This window comes from Urocitellus parryii, chromosome 6, assembly GCF_045843805.1.
Source record: "Urocitellus parryii isolate mUroPar1 chromosome 6, mUroPar1.hap1, whole genome shotgun sequence".
Lineage (NCBI taxonomy): Eukaryota > Metazoa > Chordata > Mammalia > Rodentia > Sciuridae > Urocitellus > Urocitellus parryii.
This window is the reverse complement of record NC_135536.1, coordinates 61051713-61074982: the sequence shown is the minus strand read 5'-3', so window position 1 is coordinate 61074982 and position 23270 is coordinate 61051713. Positions and strand designations below refer to the sequence as shown.

The following is a 23270-nucleotide window of genomic DNA, read 5'->3' as shown; positions in this document are numbered from 1 at the left end:
ACAACTCAGCAGAAACTGGGGCAGCAGCCAACTTACTGGATACATCTTTTCCAAGCAATAAATACAAGATATCGCAGCCTCTAAACTACTTGACTCTGAGCTGGGAATATTTTCTCATGGCATAAATACCACACAACTGGTAAAACAAAAAACAAAACAAAATAAATTTTATTCTTGAGTATTACTGATCTGAAAATCTGTGTCAACATAGACTCTGGGGTTACAGAAACCTAGTTCCTGGTCCAAGTCATCCACTTAGAAGATATGAGCGTAAATAAGTTAATTAACCTTCCCAGCATTAGTTTCTAAAACTAAATTGGAGATAACAATACCTACACCATACGATGTTTGTGAGGATTATGTTAGAAAATATGTTAACCATCTAATCCAGTACCTCACTGGGATTCTGCTTGGTTAAGCCCTTGTTTATCTTTGCATTGGAGAATGGTCAGTATTGACTAAATGTACATTGCCATTGTGTTTGCAGTGAGGATGTAGATGGAAATAAATGGTTTCCAAAGGGTTTTGGCTTTTAAAACTCTAAAAGATCTATATTCCTTGATTCTCATTCTTACCAATGCTTCCTAGGTCAGGTAATAATAATTGCTACCATTAACTTAGGGCTCATAGTATGCCAGGCACTATTTTAAGTGCTTCATGTTTATTAATTCATTTAATCTATGCAACACCATCATGAGGTTGTGTTAGGTTCTGTAAACAAGTCAAGATGGCACCTGGCACTTTGCCAGAGGGAGTGGTTTGTGAAGTAACGCCAGTGATCCATAAAGATAATGGAGATTCCTTAATGACTGACTGCTGTATCTAGTTTATGTTGATTGAGTTAAGCTGTGTGTAATTAAGATGATGAAGATTCCTTGATGACTGATTATGTATCTAGATGTTAATTGAAACAAACTGTGAGTTCAGTTATGTATATATACCCTTGCTGTCCTACAATAAAGCGGCTCCCACTTGTGTGTCAACCTTCACAAGTTCCTTGTCCCTCGCCCCCCGGTTATTTGGCCCAGCCAGACTGCGGCAAGATTGAGGTTGGCATTGTTATATTCCATTTTTAAATGAAGGAAATATATTTGCCCAAGTTCATAAAGTGGGTAAATGACAGAGCTGGGATTTGAACCTCCACTTGTCAGTTCTGGAGTCCTTCACTCTTAAGCATTCTTTTCTATTTTCCAAATAGCAGAGAAATGCTAATCCATGCATGATCTCGGTAAGCCACACAACTCTTTTACTCTCTGAAAAGCTGTTGCACTTGGGATTTGGAATAACAAATGAAAACTCCCAATTTTAAAATTCTATGTGTTTTGTGAATCCTCAAAAATAGATTTAAAGAAGTTTCAAGTTTTAACAGTGCTTTATGTGAATATAGCAGAGACCAAGTCTTCTTCAATATTGTTACATGCACCCCTGGTGCCTATAAGCTGTTCCGTGGACATATGAACAAACCAGCTACAACTATCCATGCACATATCTATAATCTAGGCATGGACCAAGCCCTGTAGGCTCAATCTACTCATAGAGGTAGCAGGTATAACATGAAGGAAATATTAGCAAATGGGATCACACAGTGGTCTAGAGTAGAAGGAAGTAGCCCCTCTTCCCATGTACCCATTAAAATAGATTTAAATGATCTCCATCCAGAATCTGGAGAAATTCTGATAGAGACCCAGTCTCCTTGCAAGCTGGCATTGGCCCTGTGGAGGATCACAGAGACACTGTAAGGAAGCTCTCCTCTGTAGGGTTTTATTTCTACCTAATGATCTGGATGATGGAGAACAAGGGCAGCCTCAGGCAATCCCAAAACAAGCAAGGTGTCTCCTTGGCATGCCGCAGTCCGGCTGCAGCAAAATATCCGGGGGGTGACGAGCAACTTGTGTACATTGATACAGCAGGAGTGGGAGCCGTTTATTGTAGGACAGGAGGGGTATATATACATTCCACACAGCTTATCTTAATTAACATAAACTAGATACAGCCGTCAACCAATAAGGAATCTCCACACTTAATGGCTCGCTGGCGTTACTTCACAAACCACTCCCTCTGGCAAAATGCCAGGCGCCATCCTGACTTGTTTACAGACTCTAACATTGGCACCCTCTCTCTTTCCTTTCTGTGCCGACCACTTCCCACCAGGAATACAGAATCCATATCTGAAAGCTTCCAACAGCTGCAATTTACCCCACGACTCTGAAGCTACACTTAGCTCCATCTCATTTTCATTTCCCCCATTAATCAAACATCCCACACTTCAATGTCCAGGTTATTGCTAATCAGGGTAATAATCTCCAATATGATTTCTTACAACTTCACATTAAGAAATCCTGTTCAAACTTCCTAAAATGCTCTGACCGAATTTCTAACACTACCGAAACTTTTAACCATTGGACAGTGTCTAAAAAATTTGACATTCAGGAGGCTGGACTGTGAAACTCAATTGTGGTCAAGACATGAAGAGAACTTGTTGAAATAAACTGGCTCCACCCTCTGGGACAGAAGAGCCACCTGGGAAGGAGATAGAAGGAAGCTCATGTCATCCCCGTTTCAGCAGCCAGCTCAGAAATGCACAAAATGGCACCCAGGCAGCCATGTGAGAGCCTCTGCCATGGCCAAGAGGGTGCCCACCTTTCACCCACGTCCTGCACAGACTCTGGAAATGGGGTTCCCCTCAGTGGAATAGGCTGGCTGAGAAATAAAAGCTAAAAAAAAATAGAACAATGAAAAAAAACACAGAAAGTAGTTTCAAAAGCGAGGGGAAAACAGATAAATAGAGCTTCTATACTCTGGCAAAACGGAGCCCTCCAGCTTGCTTTATTATATCAGGAAACATCCAAGGCAGGGATAAGGTTTCAAGGGCAGAGTCTTGCTTCCTGGTGTCTTTTAGTCAGCAGGTTGATTGACATCTTGGCAGGTCACACCCATCTCTGGTGCTCTGTGGGATCTCTGGCAGAGCTTGAGAGGGAAGTTCACCTGCAGCAGGTGGTCAATCCCTGTGGGGGTGCCATGGGGGAGGTTCCCAATGCCAGACTTATCCCCTCATTAGGCAGCTATGCGCAACATAATCCACACATAGCCCAGTGAGGACTGGTGACACCCACCTCCTCCTTTTGCATTCATTCAGGATCATCCCTCAGTCCCTTGCAGTAAGGACCTAGCAGGAGACAGCAGGTATGTTGTGCTGAGGGGTGATGCTGGCCTAGGAGGGCTGAGATGGAAAGAGCTTCAGAGGTCAGCCATGCTCAGGATATTTTGCTCAGATCCTTAAGGACAAAGAATCACCCTTTTCAGACTGAAAGAGAGGGAGCAAGGAGCAAAATGGCTAGAAAGATAATTTCTAGAACTCCAGCCATTCCTACATGAAGGACACTAGAAAACTGCTCTCAGAGAAAACTAATTTTTTTCTTCTTTTCCCTCCTTTTTTGTTAAAATGCTTTAATGGAACCCCCTGATTATGCAAAAGGAAAACCCAGCCCAGTTCCAGAAGGGTAATAGAGAGACTGTGAAGCTGAATTATTCTGTACAGTAATGTGTTTCATCTTTGTGCAGATGGAATTGGGCATGGGGGTTGTTTGTTTTTATTTTAAAGGACTTTTACCTCTTGATTAGTTTGGAGCCTCAAGGGAAGAGGAGATGGAAAAAGTCACTCTAATCCAACAGGGTAGAATCCAGGAACTTGGAAGCAGAATAAAACCTAAGGAAAGATAGCCATTAAGGAATACTCTCTGACAGCTTTTGTCTAGTGGTCTTTGGACAAAGCGATGTCTGTTATCCAGTTTTAAAATATTTCCTATTCTGTGAGACATTTCTCTTCCATGACCTGCCAAGCCTTTAAAGAAGCTTCCTTAATTTATATAGATCAGTGTCAGCCTTAAGTAAGAAGTGTCTGTATGATGGAGACTGAGTGACTTGAGGTTAGGAGAGTAAACCAAATGGGCAAGACTGATGGGGAAGAAGCCAGCACTAAAGCAACACAGTTCATTACTATTTCTTCTAACATACAGTGTTCTCAGGAAGGAGAACTGACTATGTAAATAAAAATCTTTCAACTTCATTACATACTTATACCTATATTTAAATTTTATTTTATTTCTTGTATTGACTCTTTCCACCACCACTACCCCCTTTGTGGGTCAGTTCTGTCCAAAAAATACACGCCTGTCATGCTATTAGCTTTCCTCAAATGTCTGGCTCTGTGTTTAGGGGATATTGAACTAGATTGGTACTAGGAATGTTTTTCCATCTCTTGGTGGCAATAGGATGTTTCAGGCAGAGGAGGATATGGACTGAACAGGTAGACAGTCATTCTTCAGGTAGTGTCCCCGATTCTCTGGTGGCTATAATTTACCTTTTTCTCCTGACCAAGCCTCTGGTCTCAGAGCCTCACATTTGAGTAGACCCACTCAAAGAGTCATATTCCCAGCTTTATCCTCATGGCCACTGTGAAAGCAAAGGCAGTGATTCATCTGGTAACTTAATTTCCCAGTGGGTCATGGTGTCAGGACACCCAGAATCACCCTCATCTTCAGTGATTTTTCTAGAAGGAATTACAGGACTCTGAAATAGTTATATTCACAGTTACAGTTTATTACAATAAAAGGATACAAAACAAAATCAGCAAAGAAAAATGTCACAGGGGGAAAAACCTGGAGGGAACCAGGCACAAGCTTCTAGATTTCTCTCTAGAGAACATACTTCATTCCTCCAGCAATGACATGGCAACATTCATTCCCTGTCTACTTGGGAAGTTCACTAGGTTTCATTCCTAAGATTGTTACTGGGGGCTAGTTGTACTGGAACCCTCTGCCTCACACATTCTATAATTCCAGATTCCCAGAAGGAAAATGGGAGCTCAGCATAAAACATAGTTTGGGGGTGGGGTTGTGGCTCAGTGGCAGAGTGCTCGCCTAGCATGTGTGAGGCACTGGGTTTGATTCTCAGTACCATATGTAAATAAATTTTTTAAAAAAAGGTCCATCAACAACTAAAAAACATATTTAAAAAAAACAGTTGTGCAGCAGGGCACTGTGACGCAGGCCTGTAATCCCAGCGGCTTGGGAGGTTAAGGCAGGAGGATGGAGAGTTCAAAGCCAGCCTCAGCAACAAAGAGGCACTAAGCAACTCAGTGAGACCCTGTCTCTAAAAAAATACAAAAAAAGGGCTGGGGATGTGGCTCAGTGGTTGAGTGCCCCTGAATTCAATCCCAAGTACCAAAAAAAAAAAAAAAAAAATTGTGCAATCTAGGCACAGTAAACCAGTAGTGAAGACACTACCGAAATCCAACTTCCCAGGTGCTGGCCATGAGCCAAACTTGCAAGTAGGTCTTCTAAGGACAACTGTCTCAGGGCTTTGATACTAGCTCTGCACAGTCATTCAGACATCTCTCTCCCAAGCACTCCCCTTGGAGTTGTTCTGGATTCCATTGTGTAAACTCAAGTCTTGGAGATCCTGTAAGGGACTGCAGGATTCCTGGTTCTATTCAGTTTTGTCATCAGCATATAAGAAGTTCTTAAAAGTATATGTGTTGAATAAATGATCTCTTTTTAAAATGGGTAATTAAAAGTTGAAAGAAAATAACTCTAAAATATTAATAAAGGATAATGCTATTCCATATGATTTTTATTCTTTATATTTTTCTATGCTTTCCAATTTTCTAGAATAAACACAAGCTATTTCATATTTAGAAAACAGTAAAAAAGTTTGTTTCCAACAAATTTTCTAAGCAATGTTTCTATAGATCAGATGCCAACTCTGCAGGGTGAGACCCACTGGGTAACTTTCACTCCAGGAACACTTTAAGTCACAGACATTCCAGGTGAAGTCCACATCACAAAGAATTTGTCTCTTGGGCCTTAATCTCAACACCATTCCCTTCCACTTACTCTTCATAGTTTAAACTTAGGAAACACAACAGTCAATGCTCCAAACAGATTTGTTAACTTATTACTAAAAATTCCGTAACACCCTGATGTTTTCCAGTGTTCAGTGGTAAGTGTTGTAAATAGTGAGGGCTGTAATCGACTTTTAACCATCTGCACAAATAGACAGAAATCATCTTTTAATTAAAAATTACGTTCCTAAGCATATCTTCCTGGAGCTAATATTAAAAATTAATTTGGGGTATCCTAAAAATGTTTTTGGTGGCAATGAAAGAGTACCCTACAACTTTTTTTTTTAATTTGGAGCAAGCAATGCAGTAGTTTATATTACTACCACTTATTCTGACTTATGATAACTAATAAGCTTTAACATTGATAAATACCAAAATTATAAGTACCCAGATTCTCTAAATAATGCCTACATTTATTCTAGCCTCCTTGTCAAATGTACTTTCTTCATTGTTGTAATACCTTCAAAAGAACTGTACATCTGTACCCAAATGTCTTAGTTATTTTTCCTTGCTGTAACAAAATACATGAAGCTAGATATTTTTTCAAAGGTTTGCTGGGTACAGTGGTGCATACCTGTAATCCCAATTACTTGGAAAGTTGAGGCAGGAATATCACAAGTTTAAGGCCAGTCTCAGCAACTCAGCAAGACCCTGGTCAAAATAAAAAATAAAAAAGGCAGAGGAAGTAGCTCAGTGGAAGGTCACTTGGATAGCATGCATAAGGCCCTGGATTCAATTCTCAGTAGCACCATTAAAAATAAATAGATAGATAGATAGATAGATAGATAGATAGATAGATAGATAGATAGGTTTATTTAGCTCAGTTTTAGGGGCTGAAAATCTAAGATTGGACAGTCTCGTTGGTCCAGACTCTGGAGAGGGCCTTCTTAGTGAGAGCATGTGCCAGAAGAGAGGGGCCAATCACATGGCAGGACAGAAGACAGGAGGGATTCAGGGGCCAGGCTTGCTCTTTTTATAACAACTCCTGAGAAAACTACAGTAATCCCTTCTGAGGGCAGTGTCCCCAGTGATATGACCACCTTCAGCTAGGCCCCATCTCTTAAAGTCTCCACCACCTCAACAGTACCATTCTGGGGAACACTCCCAGCACATGAGCCTCTGGGGGACATATGCAAAAGAGATCCCAACCACAGCATCAAACTACATTCTCCACATAAGAAAGGAAAAAAAAAAGATCTCATTAAACATATATCAGATCTAGTAATCTTATTCCCAACAGAAACGAGAGAATGTGTGAAGAAAAAAAAATGTGCAAAAGTGGCTATGGCCATTTTGCTCATAAAAAGCAAAAACTGGATACAAATCAAATGTTCATCAGCAGTAAAATTGATACATAAAATGGTGCTACATGCATATAACAGACTACAAGACCACGATGAAAGCGTGTCTGTCAGGAAGATAAAAGAAACTTCAAACAAAATACTGAGGAAATGAAGTCAGACAAATAGAGATGTGCTGTATGATTCCATTTATACAAAGATTAAAACAGGCAAAATAATTTGAAGCATTGGAAATCAGGGTGCCAATTACCCATAGAAGAAAGAATGACTAGAAGTGGGGGCACAGGAGGAGCTTCTGAGATTCTCAAAACATTCTACAGTTCAGTGTAGGTGGGGTTTACATGAGTCATTCATTTGTACTACAAACTTTTTATATACCTGTCTGTAGATGTTTTACTCCTATAAAAAATTTACCATCCCTTAGAAAAAGAGGTTTACAGAGAGCTTATACATCCTAAGAAGCACCATTTATTTAAGTTCAACTAGTAAATATCTCTAAGAACATGGATGGCTACATATATAATGTATAATATATATATATGACATATCATATCTGATCTATATGTATCATGCATATTTCTCCAGTCCTCTTGAGTCTGAATCAGAGGACATTCCGTTAAAATCCAACATGAACGTCACTCACTCGTTCTTGCTTGCACTTGCCTTACCAAAACCTCAGTGCCCCATATCCCATGTTCTGCACTTCTGGGAGTGTCCAGAAGGTGTCCCCATGTGTTCACACTCTGCAGGCACATCCTCTTCCAAGGCACCAGGGTTCACCCAGGCCCTCCTCCAAGCTATGCAGAAGAGGATAGAAGACAATGAATGACTCACCTGTTCCTGTTGGACGGCACTACAGTGTTTTTGGGATCTGAGTATTTTATATAAAACTTAGAAGACGGCCCTATATACCCCTGTGGTATACTTACTTCCAGATAGCTGGACCAAGGATCAAAGTCAAGAAACTGCCATAATGTCATCACCAGACTCAGGGATTCCCTCTGACAACTAATTTGTTTCCCAGTAAAGCTAAGCACCAACTATATCTGCCTTTAGGTTGAGTTCTCACCTAGGAAACTTCTCATCCCTTGAGAGCCATACACAGATGGCTAAACTGCCCATGTGTATCTGTATTCCAGCAATGGGCATGACCAAACATCTTTACCAGATGACTCCATCTCCCTGGAGCACGCTGACTTCACTCAGGCCTGTCTCATGAGTTCACAGATGTGCCCAGTCAGGCTTGAAGCCCTGTGCTAGACCCCAGCAGAGACCCCTGTAGTTATTCTAATCCTGTAAATTGAAATGGTTGACTGGCAGGCCCATGCCACTCATATATCAAACATTGAATATTTTCTAAATCTAGCATAAAAATATTAAAATCCCATGCATTTTTCCATTTTTAAATTTTCTCCAGTGTTCTCTATCAAAATAAATGATTTCTTTAAACTTCAATATATTTATATGTAAGATTTTGGGAGAGATAAAGTGCCATCTACCTTATAATCTGGATAAAATGATAAGAAAACAATTTTCATTTATTTTCTTCATATTATGGGTCATTCTTTCAAAGGGTTTTGGTGCATGAATATCTGTAACAAAGAGAGAACTAAAGCATGATTAAAATTACAATCACATCCGCAACCACTTGCTTCCCTGAAATGTGTCCCAACAGCGAATTCCTCCACCTGCTGGTGCCAGCCTGTCTCTGCAGTTCATACACCATTCATCAAAAATATCTCATGAAATGGAGTAGTGTGCAATTCCAGATCTTCATCTTAAAATGTATTATGATTAAATGACGAAGATATTCTAAATTCAAGAGAGTGGTGTAATAAAATGGAACTTCCAAGAAGAAAAAAAATACTCTGCTTTCTCTTCAGATCCTATAAATCTTTTGCCTTTTACTAACGATTTCCATAGAGAAACAGTTATTTTCATTTGGTTTCCTGTGACCTTAGATAGCACTTCAGGTCTAGGACACTTGTTTTTTCCTTATGATAGTCCGATGGTCTACTTTGTATTTTCTTGTGAATGTGGTACCTTGAACTAATTTTAATGTTTTTGGGGAAGGCAGAGACCAAACATCTTTCAAACACAGAGCCTTGTATATCTAATGATTGCTGTTCATTCAGTGATTGCTTTGTCGATGTTCCAAATTGACAAATGCTTCCAGATCATTTTCTCACCCAGGATATGACCATAGTGGAGTCCTATAGTACAGCTATAAAACCTAGGTCAGGTTGCAAAGTGACAATTCCCAAAATAAACATATGGACTTATAATTTAAGTATAAGGCAGAAAGGGTAAGAAAACAAGAAAGACAGTTCCCAGAAAATGGAGCCCTGGAGTGACAACATCTCTGGTTTCTATATAGTCAATCTGATTTACTAATATATTCCAAATGGCCAGCACAATGCTGTACACACATAGTAGGTGCTGAACAAATATTGTCATAAATAAATAAAAAAGCTGAAATGTTGAATTTGAAAATTGGGCTATACACAGCTTCGCTTAACAAATTACAATCCATCTAAGACAACAAGAAATGAAAACAAAAAAGAGTCCTGAGTCTGTGTACGACATTAGCTTTTAATATAACACCCAGATGCCCAGCCTTGAAAATATCAATTGAGAGAAAACCATTCTCTCTTTGGATTTCTGGAGGTTTAAAGCTAATAAATGTAACCCATCTGTATCTAAGCATCTTACTAGTTAGAGCTTTAAAGGCAGATAATTAAACAGTTCTGATTAAGTTAAAGTATTTGGCATTTGAGAAGCTGGAGTTTTGATTCTTTAGGTTTTGCCCCTTCCCTGGATCAAAATTCTGAAAACTAATACTGCTTGTTTTGTATGGCTAATTCCGGCAATTAATCGATTGCGTGCAAAGGGCAGGTCAATACACGGACAGGAGAAGTTTACTTCACAGCAGCCCAGGGTCAAGGTGACAGGGGGCCATCCCTTGAGCATGTCTGCTGAAACCCTGTGCTTAGCACATTTTTCACTTCCTTTCCTCGGTCAGGATTTGTTCATGTCGGTTTGCAAAACTTTCCCAGAGTTAATCTCCTCATTCTTTCCCATACACGGTTGAAAGCCTTTTCTGAAATGTGAGTCTTGTTGCAGGAATAGTAATACCAGAGGGTGAAGCAAATGCATGCAGTAGACAGACCCTGTTATGCAAGGCACACAGTTTATAACTTTTATATTATTCTGAGTCCTCCAAGAAGGAGAAAACTTTGATCTCAATCAGTCCACTCAACTCAGGTCCCCCAAGCAAGGGTGCCCTAGTGTCAAGTGGCTGGGATAGGGGATGGGATGCCTCCAGACTTTCTTTCTGACCACTTGGGTATTCTCTGAATCAGCCTTCAACCAGTGGCTGCCCTGAGTCTCCCTGGAGACAGGGAGTCCTTGTAAACATGCCTAAATCCAGATTGCTGAGAGTCTCCAAGAAGACACTTTCTCCCTGGGGTCCTACTACCTACCCTGGATTTTCCTAGGAAATGGAGATAAGGTCCCTTGCTTCTCTGAGATACTCAGGCTACCTGTGATCTCTGCTGCCTCCTCAGGAAAGCAAGTCTCAGGCTCCTCACTCTGAAAGGTGCTCTTTCTCTTCTCCCCATATCCCTATGTCATCTTCTCACCACCACCTCACTCTCCTCAGACCCTTGCCCCTCATTCTTGACTTCTGCATGTTAACGCACAGTTTCAAACCAGGAAGGTTCATGTCTTTCTTCAGAGCTCATAAGCACTTCGGGGAAAAGTAAAATATTGGGAAAAAATCAAAAATTAATACTTCAAAATGTAATCCTCTCCCAGAAGTTTACATTTTCCATAATGCCTTTAGCCTTTCCTCTCATGTCTCTACTCATGGTTTTTCTAAGCTAAGCCATCTTGCAGAGTGAAAAGGACAAGGAGCATTACTCTTACTTTGCAGAAGTTGAAATTGAAGCCCTGATTCTCTGGTGTCAGCATCTTCCACAACAGGCATATTGAGACTGTCCATGATTTGAGAGACAGGGGAAAAAAAAAGTGGGTTGTAAAACTTTCCAGCTTTTCAGGAATTCCCACTAGACCACTCTTAACAAGCCAAACTACTGTACTAATGAACAAATCAAGTATGACAGGAAGTAAAAGTGCCAGGAACATCCACTTCTTCAAGACAAGCCAACTATACTCAAGTAGCAAGAGAATGATCGAAGTCACAGCCAATTACAGAGATGGCAATTTGGTTAGCCACATTGTCTGCAGGTGGTGGGGTGTTCCGTAGCATAATCAATCCAGCCTCTGAGTCATCTTTCTAAATATTCAAAACAGCAGAGCCTGGATAGTGACCTTGGTTGACAAATTCATACATTAAAAATACCTGAACAAAATGTACTTACCTCTACTCCTTGGGCATAATGCTCAGCCCATCTTTTACACTTCCCCTCTCCAGGATGTAAATGATCTGTATGTGGGGCCACTTTGGGCATCTGGCATTTCCTTGGACCCAGGACTGATTAAAAGTAGACCAAGTCGGGCACAGTGGTGCACACTGGTAATCCCAGTGGGTCTGGGGTCTAAGACAGGAGGATTGCAATTTTAAAGCTAGCCTCAGCAACTTAGCAAGGCCCTAAGCAACTCAGTGAGATGCCCCCCCCATCTCTAAATAAAGTAAAAAAAAAAAAGGGCTGGGGATGTGATTCAGTGGTTAAGTGCCCCTAGGTTCAATCCCAAAAAAAGTAGACCAAAAGGTCAACAAATAGCACACACAAAAATCCAAGTGAATCCCATCTGATTCAAATGTATGATATGTCAAGATCATTGTACTATCATGTGTAACTAAGTGAAACAAATAAAAAAAAATTTTAAAAATCCAAGTGAAGCTGCATTCAGTGATGCACACCTGTAATCCTAGCAGCTCAGGAGGCTAAGGCAGGAGTATCACAAGTTCAAGGCTAGCCTCAGCAACTCAACAAGGCCCTAAGCAACACAGTGAGACCTTGTCTCAAAATAAAAACATTAAAAAGGCCTGGGATGTAGCTCAGTGGCAAATGGTATGGGGTTAAATCCCCAGTACCAAAAAAAAAAAAAAAAAAAAAAACCAAAACAACCAAATGAATAGATAAATTGGTTAGCTAAGATGCAGTCTGAATTTGGGTTTACATAACAGATCCCAAATCCTGTTTCAGGGGAGTGAAATCAATGTTTAAGGATGTGAAAAACATTTCTACCACTCACTTGCGAAGATCCTGAGCAAGCTACATAACTTCTAAGCCTGTTTCTTCATCTGTGAAATGGAAAGAAAAATAGATCTTGCTTCACAGAGCTGGTAAGAGGACTAAATGAGGTAATGTATGTAAAAGTCTAACCAGAACCCTTTGGAAAATGCTAGTTACAGCCCTGGTGAATTTGGAAGTGATGTATCAGCACAATAAGCTCTGCTTTGAGACAGTAGATAATAGTATCTTTTTGCTATAACCACCAAATGGGTCTCACAGACACACACAACGGTAGTGAGTATAACTGACCCAGGGCTGTAGATAGCCTTGCTGTGTTTGCACAGAGGTCAAGTCTCCCTGGGGACACTCCACCAATGACAAGCAAAGAACCAGGGACTCCTCCCACTGCTGGCTTTGGCTTCAGAACAACCCAGTGACCTTGCTGGATCCTCCAGGACTACAGGGCAGCCTGGGATATGACCCGCTCCCTTCCCCTCCTTCTCTTCTTCCCTCTGCATTAGCTTGCATCATGGTCTGCTGCTCTCCTGGTCTAAATTGGCTCCCTCCTCATGTCTCTCCCACAAACATTTGCCCTTATAAAACCTTTTCACATTGAAACCCTATTTAGCATCTGCTTCTGTAAGGATGCAAATTAACACATTTTACCTTGGTTCTTTTCTGACAGTGGGGAGCTTATGCTTGTCCTGTGAGGTTTGGACAGTTTGTTCAGCTATTCACAAATGCTGTTTCATTACAGAAGCCACAAGGAAGCAGTAGAGAAGAAACAGGAATAATACATGTCATTGTTAACGAGGGTGGTGTAAACATGTGAACCACTTAAATCTGATGGTTTTTCAGGCACCCATAGTTTTTAGTGTTTCAGTCAGGGAAGAGGCTAAAGGAGAGGTTTTAGTGTTTGGTTTGGTACCTGGCATTTAACCCAGGGCTGTTCCTACCACTGAGTTACATCCCCAGAACTCTTTTTCTTTCTTTCTTTTCTTTTTTTCTTTTTTTTTTTTTTAGACAGTGTCTGGTTAAGTTGTCAAGGCTAGCATCAGACTTGCAATCCTCCTGCCTCAGCCTACGGATTCATTGGGATTATAGGCATGTGCCCCAGCACCCAGTTTAAAGGAGAGGTTTTTAAAGATATTGATCTTATTGTTCAAGTAACTTAACTTCTTGAGGCCTCAGGTTTCTGAACTAGTATAGAAGGATCAGATGTTGGACTTTGAAGGGACCTCAGTGACCATCAATCTCCTGGTTTCTCAAACTTCAATTATAGATGTACCATTTTTTTTTTTTTGCCCCAGTCATGTACCACCCGATCTATATGATTTTTCCAGAAAAAAGTTCATTTTAACTGAAAATTTGAAAAATAAGGCTCATATTGGAACAAAAATTGGAAAAGTATCACTCGTAATAATTAGAATACAATTTATTGAATTCTAGTTAGATACTAAAACCTAGAATAAAAAAAAAGACTCTTCTACCTTCTGTTTAAAATGCAGATTAACAAATGCTGATACCAAAGACTTTTCAGAAAACCTAAAGGAAATGAGAAGGGAATTACTGTTAGGCAGTTGATTTAGTGTCTGGAAGACTGAATCTACTAGTACCCCAAGTCATCTGGTGCTTTTATATCCCCTTTAACACAGGATTATACCCCAGTTTCCCTCCCCACATTCTACAGTTTGAACTTCTAATTTGATGGTTAGAACATTTGACAGTTTTTTCCACAGAGAGATGTTCAATTCAGGAGAGTGGGCTCACTGGCTGGATGCGGAATCAAAAAAATAGTATGTGCATTAGTTCATCATTAACCTGGACCTCCAACAAGAATTCACTACATCTAAGTACATAGGAGACTAGGATGCACCTACTTGAAATAGGCTTAAGCAAAACTAAGAAACAATAAGTTTGCTTTGGTGTCTTCCCTCTCTTCTTTTGTATCCTACTTTCTCACTCCCCATCCAAGTGCTCAGACTTTATTTTGCCTTCTGCTGCTTAGAGACCTCCATGTGAGTAATATCTACTGACACTTAGCCTTTTACCTTATTTTCCATCCAGCTATTAGACCTGACTGAAGTATATCACACTAATATGTGAATGACCCAAAACTGGCATAATGCTGTGACTATTCCATGGGTATTCAAAGCTGATTTAAAAAAAAAAAAAAAAAACTTGCAACAAAAGAATTTCTTTCTCCTTCAGGCTCCCCTCACAGGGCTTCACTCCACTCTCTTAATTCAGGACTCATCCAAATCCACATCTCATCCTCAATTCTCCTACCAACTTTCCTCTGCTGGTTGTCAATAGGGTAGGTATTGCATAAAGCCCACCTCAGCCTTAGTTCTGCCCCAAGGGCTAAAGTCTAAGCCCCGGAAGTAAGGAGGACCAGGAGTCTGGAAATGAGGCCAGACCTATGGGATTTAAACTTAGATTTTTATGGTGAGTTCGCATTAGTTCAAAATAATCAAATTTTTGGCTAAAAACCCTCTGACCTCCTAAAATTCCATGTGTTTTGTTTACCTTTGCCAAGGTGTAAACACACACCACACACACAGACACACACACACACACACACACACACACACACACACACCACAGATACCACTGGAGCTGAAGGTGAACAGAGCAAAGATCAGCCTGCCCTGTAGATTGCCACAGACCAGTTTGTTTTATGTGACTAACGCAAACTGGCCCAATGAGCGATCATTCATTTTCCACACACATTCCCTCCTCTTTTCTCTAGTTCAGTTCAAACATAATGTAAATCCACTGGCACACAGTCTAATCTGAAGCATAGACTCCTGGATTCACGGATTCTTACTGACCCATCTCTACAGAATGTGGTAAGGTGCTAGGGGCAGGTCAAGACTGGTTCTAGGAGACCAGAAACCCGAGTCTCTTTGTCCTCAAAAACTAAGAACAACTGGGGCACAGTGAAGCGACGCGAAGGAATGGGAAGGGAGGTGGGGCAACCTGAAGTTATAGCAAGATCCCAGGTGGGAGATAATAATAATCGCACAGCAAACACAGATCAGTCAACGACAGTTTGCCAACAAACCGCGTCCTGGAGGCGCTGGGACCTGTAGCAGGGAGCCAGAACAAACCCTGCTTTCCCAAGTTTGGCAGATCCGGAAGGAAGCCTCCGAGCGCTACGTGACCTGCACACGGTCCCTGTAAACAGCCCAGAGCCTCGGCCGTCCCCGGCCCACGCCCACCCCGCCTCCCCCGCGGTTCCTCTTGGGCAGCGCCCGGCGCCTAGGGGTGGACTGGAGCCTCAACCCTGGGGGAGCGCGGAGGGCCGTGCCGCCCCGAGGGGCGGACCCCAAACTTTCCTGCTCCTCAAAAGCAGCGGCCAGCGCGGCGGCCCCGCCCCTGTCCCGCCGCCAGCTGCCTCCGGCCTCAGGTCCAGCTCTTGCGTCGCCGCCGCCCGCAGCCATGGCGAAGCCCCTGACAGACCAGGAGAAGAGGCGGCAGATCAGCATCCGCGGCATCGTGGGCGTGGAGAACGTGGCCGAGCTCAAGAAGGGCTTCAACCGACACCTGCACTTCACGCTCGTCAAGGACCGCAATGTGGCCACCCCTCGCGACTACTTCTTCGCGCTGGCTCACACAGTGCGCGACCACTTGGTGGGGCGCTGGATCCGCACGCAGCAGTACTACTATGAGAAGTGCCCCAAGGTAGGGAGGGCGGGCTGGCAGGGGGTCTCCTAGCCTCCTCCCCGTCCCGGGCCGAGGAGGGGGGTGGCATCTGCAGCCAGTCGAGAGGGATACCCCCAGCGGGTTTTCCCTGCGCGCCTGGCCCTTGCCCCAGAGTCCCGGGAAGACGTGTCTGAGCTGTGGGTGGACAGACCAGGAAACGTCTACCACCACCCCACCGGCACCCCAATCGCGGCTCTGCGGCGCTGCCCCCCAGCGCCCCACCGGAACCCCTACACTGTCCGACCCGGGGACCGCTGGATAAGCAAAAGCCTAGCAATCTCTTGTTCACAAACTTTTTTGGAGCATCTACACCAAGCATTTGAATTAAGAGGTCACCGGCGCCTCTGGTCAGGGCTGCCAAGAACAATTTATGCCCCTGACTTCAGCCCTGAATAAAACAGACAAAAGCCCTGCCTTGGCAGAGCTTAGTGTTTAGGGAAGACACACAAATATAGAGTTCCTTCAAATAGTTTTAAGTTCCAGGTTTCTCCAAGAGAATGCGTAACTGTAGTGCAGAGGGAAGGGTAGGGGTCCTGCCCCAGTTCTGATGAGTGGGGCGTGAAGCTCCTGGACTTCCTCCAAGAGAAATATCTGCTACCCGCTGGAGACCTACCTCTAGAGCTGCAGGAAAGCTCTTCAGGAGTTTAGCTCATCAATTTCGTGGAGGCTGGAATGGAGAGTCCCTTAGCATGCTTTGAGCCCACTCTCTTTTCCTGAGAATCTGGGAAGGGGACAAGAGATGGGTGGGAAGAATTGAGGGTGCGGGGAGGACAGGGTAGAGAGAGGGAGAGATACTATGTGCAGAGTAAGAGTGAGAGACAGCCGCTGGCAGCTGTAAGGAGGGTGTGTTTGAGTTCATCTTGGAAGATGAAACTGGAAAAGCTGGTTAGAGTAAATGGGAAAGGGTGAAAGATTGGGATACATCCTGGAGACAATGAGAAAAATATGTAAATATTTATTAGGATCTTTAATATGTAAAAAGCATGAAGAAAAAATGATCCATAATCCCAGTGCCCCCAAACAATAGAATGTTTAAGAGAGAGAGAAAGAGGAGAGAGAGAGAGAGAGAGAGAGAGAGAGAGAGAGAGAAAGAGAGAGAGAGAGAGATTCTAATAGTAAGAAGTTACAATTGTAACAACACTTTCAGACAGCCACTGCTCACCCCAGATGCCTGGCCAACCACCCAAATATATCAAAATGCTAACATGTGTTCTTATAAATCTAAATGTATCCTTAGAAAACATTTTGTGTATACATTTATTTACTCTCCTTTCTATTTACACAAAAGGGATGTTACTACGTATACCATACTGTCCCCTGCATTAAAATGATTGTTAAAATTTTTAAGCTGAAGAGTGGCATAATGAGCTTCTTTTTTTTTTTCCTCCTGTAAAGCCCTGCATATTTCTCCTCCAGTGGCTCATCTGGTATTTTATAGGTTTTCCTGGTTCTTTGGTTAGTTCATTGTGTGGGCTCTCCTTTCCTACTTGAGTAAAAGTATAAGGCAGGTATTCTGATCCACTGAGGGTACAACAGTGAACATGATTCATTCCACAAGTGTTTACAAAGTGCCCATGACAGTCTTGTTTAACTAAACAGATGGTTCCTGCCCTTGTACAATGTAGAGCCAGTATGTGTCCAAGCTTCTTTCCCATCTCCCTTGCTCTTTAGTATCTGTGCTGATGAATCATAAACCTGGATCTCTAAGTTCCTTTTCAAACTCCTTCCTACATTTCCTAAATCTCCTCCTCTCTCTCAAAATCAACATGTTAAAAACTCAAATCATATTCCTCCTAATCCTGCCCTATCCTCTGTGTTTCTAGTTTTAATGGCATTTTCATCTTGACAGTAACCCAGACGCAAAATTTAGCTTTACCTTTGACTTCCTCCGGTATTCACTATTCAGTGGGTTACCAAAATCTGTTGATATCTGAAGATTCCCTGGAAATTACCCTCTTACCCACTCTCTTCCATTCTCACTTGCTGGCTAGTTGAGGCCCTGGCTACAGCTCTGTTGCAGTGGGTCTCTAAGTGGTGACCTTGATTCTCAGAAGTGCTACAGCTGGCAGCATGGGGCTGGCTATGGCTAGTAGACATATTTTGTTTGGCCAACAAGATGCCTTCACCAGTTTAAATTCAGTGCCTTGGGCCAGAACTCTTGCACACACCAGTTCATTGCCTAGTATTCCACATCATTTTATGTGACCCTCATTTATTTTCTCTGCCTGGTTTCTGCAGGCATTTGAATTTGCAGTTCCACCTACTCCATGCCTTGTAGTTCTGCTAAGCTTCCTAAAGTAACACATCTTGCCCTCTGCTCAGTTATCATGGGCTCCCATAGCCAGCCACAATCCTTAAGTTTTTTTTTTTTTTTTTTTAAGAGAGAGTGAGAGAGGAGAGGGAGAGAGAGAGAGAGAATTTTTGATATTTATTTTTTAGTTCTCGGCAGACACAACATCTTTGTTGGTATGTGGTGCTGAGGATCGAACCCGGGCCACACGCATGCCAGGTGAGCGCGCTACCGCTTGAGCCACATCCCCAGCCCCGATAAACTGTTTCTTATTAAAAGAGAACATGACTTAAAAGTACATCATCTGGGGCTGGGGATGTTGAGCCAGATCCCCAGCCCAATCCTTAAGTTTTTAAAACCCTTTCTCCATCTGGGTGAATTTGTTTCTCCCAGCTCATCTTGTGTTACCCTCCAGTGCCTACCTTAATGTTCCACCAAACTCCACTTCTGGGCCTCTGCTCACTCTATGCCCTTTACTTGGAAGCCCTTCCCACCATGTCTATGTTTCATTCTTGCCTTTCCTTCAAGTCTCAGTTTTGTTACCACCTGTTCCACATGTCTTCCCAGAAGTACCAGTTCCTCTGATTAATTCTGGGAATAAAATATAAAAATACAGGACAGGGCTGAGGATGTGGCTCAAGTGGTAGCGCGCTGGCCTGGCATGCACGAGGCACTGGGTTCGATCCTCAGTGCCACATAAAAATAAATAAAGATATTGTATCCGTCTAAAAAAACAAAAAAATAAATATTAAAAAATGTATTATAAATATATATATATAAATACTTCAAAACTCTGGTTATTGTTAAGTCTTCTTTATCTTTGCAAGCCTTTTGAAAATGTTCATTTTTTGTGTACTATACATAAAATATTAGTAATAGTGACACATGCATATATTTTATAAAGTATCTTGGAAATGCTAAAATATTTTGCTATTAGGCAATAATAGTTCTTTTTCAAAGTCCTTCCTACATTTCCAAATGCTTTGTAAACATACCTAAATCTCTTTTTTCAAACTCAGAATGTTAAAAACTGATGACAGAGATCTATTTTTCAAGGTCATATATATATATATATATATATATATAATAATATAAAAAATACATATAATATATGTGTGTATTTTTCCCCTCAAATATTAGGTAAGGTTCAGAGGGGGTTCAGAAAAACTATTTTTGAGAATTAGGAAATTATCTAAAATTTCTATCCTTATAATATTTCCCATGTAAGAAGGGACTCTCATTTACTGTGTTTAAACAACCTCTTTTTTTTTTAAGGAAGACCTAGAAATATCTTAGAATATTCTTAATATTTTATATATTTTAATATATCTTCAGTCCATGCTAACTTGGAATCATTAAAAAAGGAAGGCAAAGACATTTAATATAAATGTAGCCATTATTCCTGGGGTGATGACCTCACAATTTCATTACATATATACTGTATTTATTAATAAGCTTTTTATATATAACTTTAAACAAAATGGCAAAATATTGTGGTTATGTTATAGAGATAATGAAAATACATACGGAAGAATGAAAAAAAGTCTGTGCTAATATTCTACAAGTGAGCATTGTGGCTTGAGATACAGTTTCCTCTAACAGCCGTAGCATTGTGTGTAAGAACACCAGCCAGAGGTCTGAGTGGGCCCTGCCCCTGTGTGGCCTCAGTCTGCCCAGGAACGGTGCCTTTTCCCAGTCCCACGAAGGCATCTGACAGGCTGGTGAGGCCTTAATAACAGCATGAGAGACATTCAAACAACCTGGATAAAAAATGAGGACCGAGTGTTAGAGGCCTCACTAAGGCAGAGATGCTTGCTACCCATGTGAAGACAAAATTCAGTTGTTTCACAAAATGAAAGAGTGAAACTTCTAAATTGACATTTTCAAATAATATTTTATTCATATGTGTGTCATTTATTGTTATGTAACATATTTATAATCCTGGGCTCTATTAATAATTTTATATATTTTCCGGTTGACCAAACACTTTTCTTTTTTAGTTCTTATAGAAATGAGGGAACACCTAAAATTTGAGGTGACTTTATATTGGTGCATTTACAGGTTTTTGTTGTTTTATACCTGATGGAGAAGAACATAATTGATAATGGAGAGTAGAATAAGATATTGTAAAAATAGATAATGAAATTACTCGTGGATTCTTTTTTTTTCCTTTTCCTAATTAGTAAACTATGTTTGTATGTGAAAGGCTTTAGGCATATCTATGGAGTTGGTCCTTGTATGTCTTGCATGACTTTAGATGGTTGGTCATAGCTAGTCCACCTGACCCTCGCCTTCAAAGGGAATGCTGAGTTGGGGCAGTCTAACTTCTCTTTGTCTAAAGTGTGCTTTATTTGTAAGATTCTTGAACAGGAGGGGGGAAAACACAAAATATTAAATCCAAGTCATTGGATGAATGAGCTTGCTTTTTCCCCACTCCCTGAGGATAAAAAAATACTGAACACTTTGCTAAAATGGTATAAATGGTTTTCCCAAACCAATGTCAGGAATAATCTTAGGCATCTGATCATACATATGTGTTGCAGCTGTGTTAAAGTAGACCTACCTCCTCTTTTGTTTCTTCTTGGTGACCTAACATATGACCTTGTGTTTGGATGGCTGGCTTAGTAGTGGAAACATGACCTTTCCTTTCTTTATTTTAGAGAGTGTATTACCTCTCCCTGGAATTTTACATGGGCCGGACATTACAGAACACCATGATCAACCTTGGCCTGCAAAATGCCTGTGATGAGGCCATTTACCAGGTACTTTGTTCCCATCTCATTTCTCTCATCCTCTCCCTTTAAATTTCAAGTTCACTTAAAGAACTCTCAAAACATAGCACATATACTATCAATGTGCTACATTGATATGGGGATAGTCATTACAAACTATTAGAAACAGACATTACTGGTGATCTCTGTCATAAAAGAAAGGACCAGAAAAAGAAGTTAGTGAACTAGTTATGATGCATGAGAACTTTTTTTTTGCAATCAGTCTTTGACAGCATTCCTCCGAAAATTACATTTTAGAAATTAGCATCTGAACAAGCCTTTGAAAGTCTCTGCTATGTGAACTGCAAGTTTTACTTTGGTCTTGAGTCCGCTTTTATGAACTGATCATAGTTTGACAGTTATCAGTGTATAAAGGCAATTTAGAAAATGATAAGTTTTAAAATCCTTTTGTCTTACTGTTGCTTAGTGATAATGTAAAATGTATTTCCTCCCTAAAGGAAAAGTCTGAGGTCTTAGCCCCAATGTACTAATTTGTTTTTATGAATATATTTAACTGTTTGTTTCCTGAGCCTCAGGCTTCAACCAAAAACAGAGTTGTTGACCTTTTCAATGTGGTGGAAATGAAGAATTTATATTCACAAAGTCAATTCTAAATGAGAGACTGTTTGAACTCTTCCTTTCCCTTGAGGTGGGATTGTCACACTATGCAACCAGCTGTTTATCACTGAGGGCTTTGTGTGGGTTTAGAGCATTTCCTGTGAAGGAACCATTGCAATTCTCCTCCACTTCCCTTTTCCTTACTTCCCCTAATATTAGCTGAAAATAATATAGCTTTGCTTAAAACAAAAAATTGCATTTTAGAAATTAGCATCTGAACAAGCCTTTGAAAGTCTCTGCTGTGTGAACTGCAAGTTTTACTTTGGTCTTGAGTCCACTTTTTAAGAACTGATCACAATTTGACAGTTGGGGCCAGGCGCCGTGGCACATGTCTATAATTCCAGTGGCTTGGGAGGCTGAGACAGGAGGATCACAAATTCAAAGCCAACCTCAGGAACTCAGCAAAGGCCCTAAGCAACTCAGGGAGACCATGTCTCTAAATAAAATTTAAAAAGGCTGAGGATGTAACTCATTGATTAAGCACTCCTGGGTTCAATCTCTGGTACCAAAAAATAAAAAAATAAAACCAAGTGAAATGAAGTGCTCCTCAGCTTCTTGCTCAAGGTTTAGATCCTACTTTTATTTTTAGAATTTTAAAATCCTGAGTGCTAGCACTTACAGTTGGATTGCACAAAGATCCCAGTAGGCTCTGGTTACTAGGGAGTAAATTCAAAATAGTGAAATGAAGCAAAATCATGCTTAACTCTTATAAGATATAATGGTCAAGTTTTACATGAGAAAGCTCTTTGTGATATAAGAGTAGAGATCATGAAAACTGGAGCATTGTCTTCAAGCAGAGTTACATCTCAGGCCTGTATTCTCAATAAGTAAATTAGTTTTCCATCTTAAAAAATATCCAATTTCGTGATTGAATGACACTCAGAAAAGAACATTCTCATTTCACAACAGGCCATCCTTTAGCCAAGTTTGGGTTAGATTATCATCTAGTCAGCAGAGAATGGGTCTTGCAACTTATCTGGCTATCAATTTCCTCACTGTAAAATTGGCAACCCACAGTGACCTAAAGGCTGCAGAACTCTGACAGGAGCCCATAGTGGTGCTAATAGGCTCTGCCTGTGTGACCCCTCCCACTTAAGGGCAGGAAGCCCATGGACAACCAGTTACCTTCATTCCAAGTTCACAGATGCTCCTTGACTTCCAGAAGCTGCTTGACTTCCAGTAGCTTCTTATCTACTCCAGAAAGAAGTAGAAGATTTTATCTCCATCCACCTGGACTGCAGGACTGAGGCTTTCCTGAGGGCTGTCAGGCCTTCAGTCATCTCATTGCAGTGACTCACTGATTTGGGTTAACAGTTTTTGACCCTACTGAGTAAATATGCTGTGGTCATGAGAAGATGAACTTCAGTCCATACTGAAAAGTCTTACCTTATACCTTTTGCTTATGTTCAAATTCCCACAGTCCAGCAAATGTCAGCTTGGTACTGGACTATTTCTGAGGTTTTAACCCTACCACACACA

The 23270-nt window shown here is 41.1% G+C and overlaps 1 protein-coding gene across 1 annotated transcript in view; it reads left to right on the top strand.

The window, feature by feature from the left end:
* The first annotated feature begins 15683 nt into the window (after window positions 1-15683).
* The window catches only part of Pygl (glycogen phosphorylase L), a 36303-nt gene continuing 28716 nt past the window's right edge, over window positions 15684-23270 (top strand). Inside the window, exons 1-2 of the mRNA XM_026391033.2 lie at window positions 15684-16091; window positions 21063-21164. Of these exons, the coding sequence (XP_026246818.1) occupies window positions 15849-16091; window positions 21063-21164 (345 nt within the window). The 5' untranslated portion in view covers window positions 15684-15848. The remainder of the gene's footprint in view (window positions 16092-21062; window positions 21165-23270) is intronic.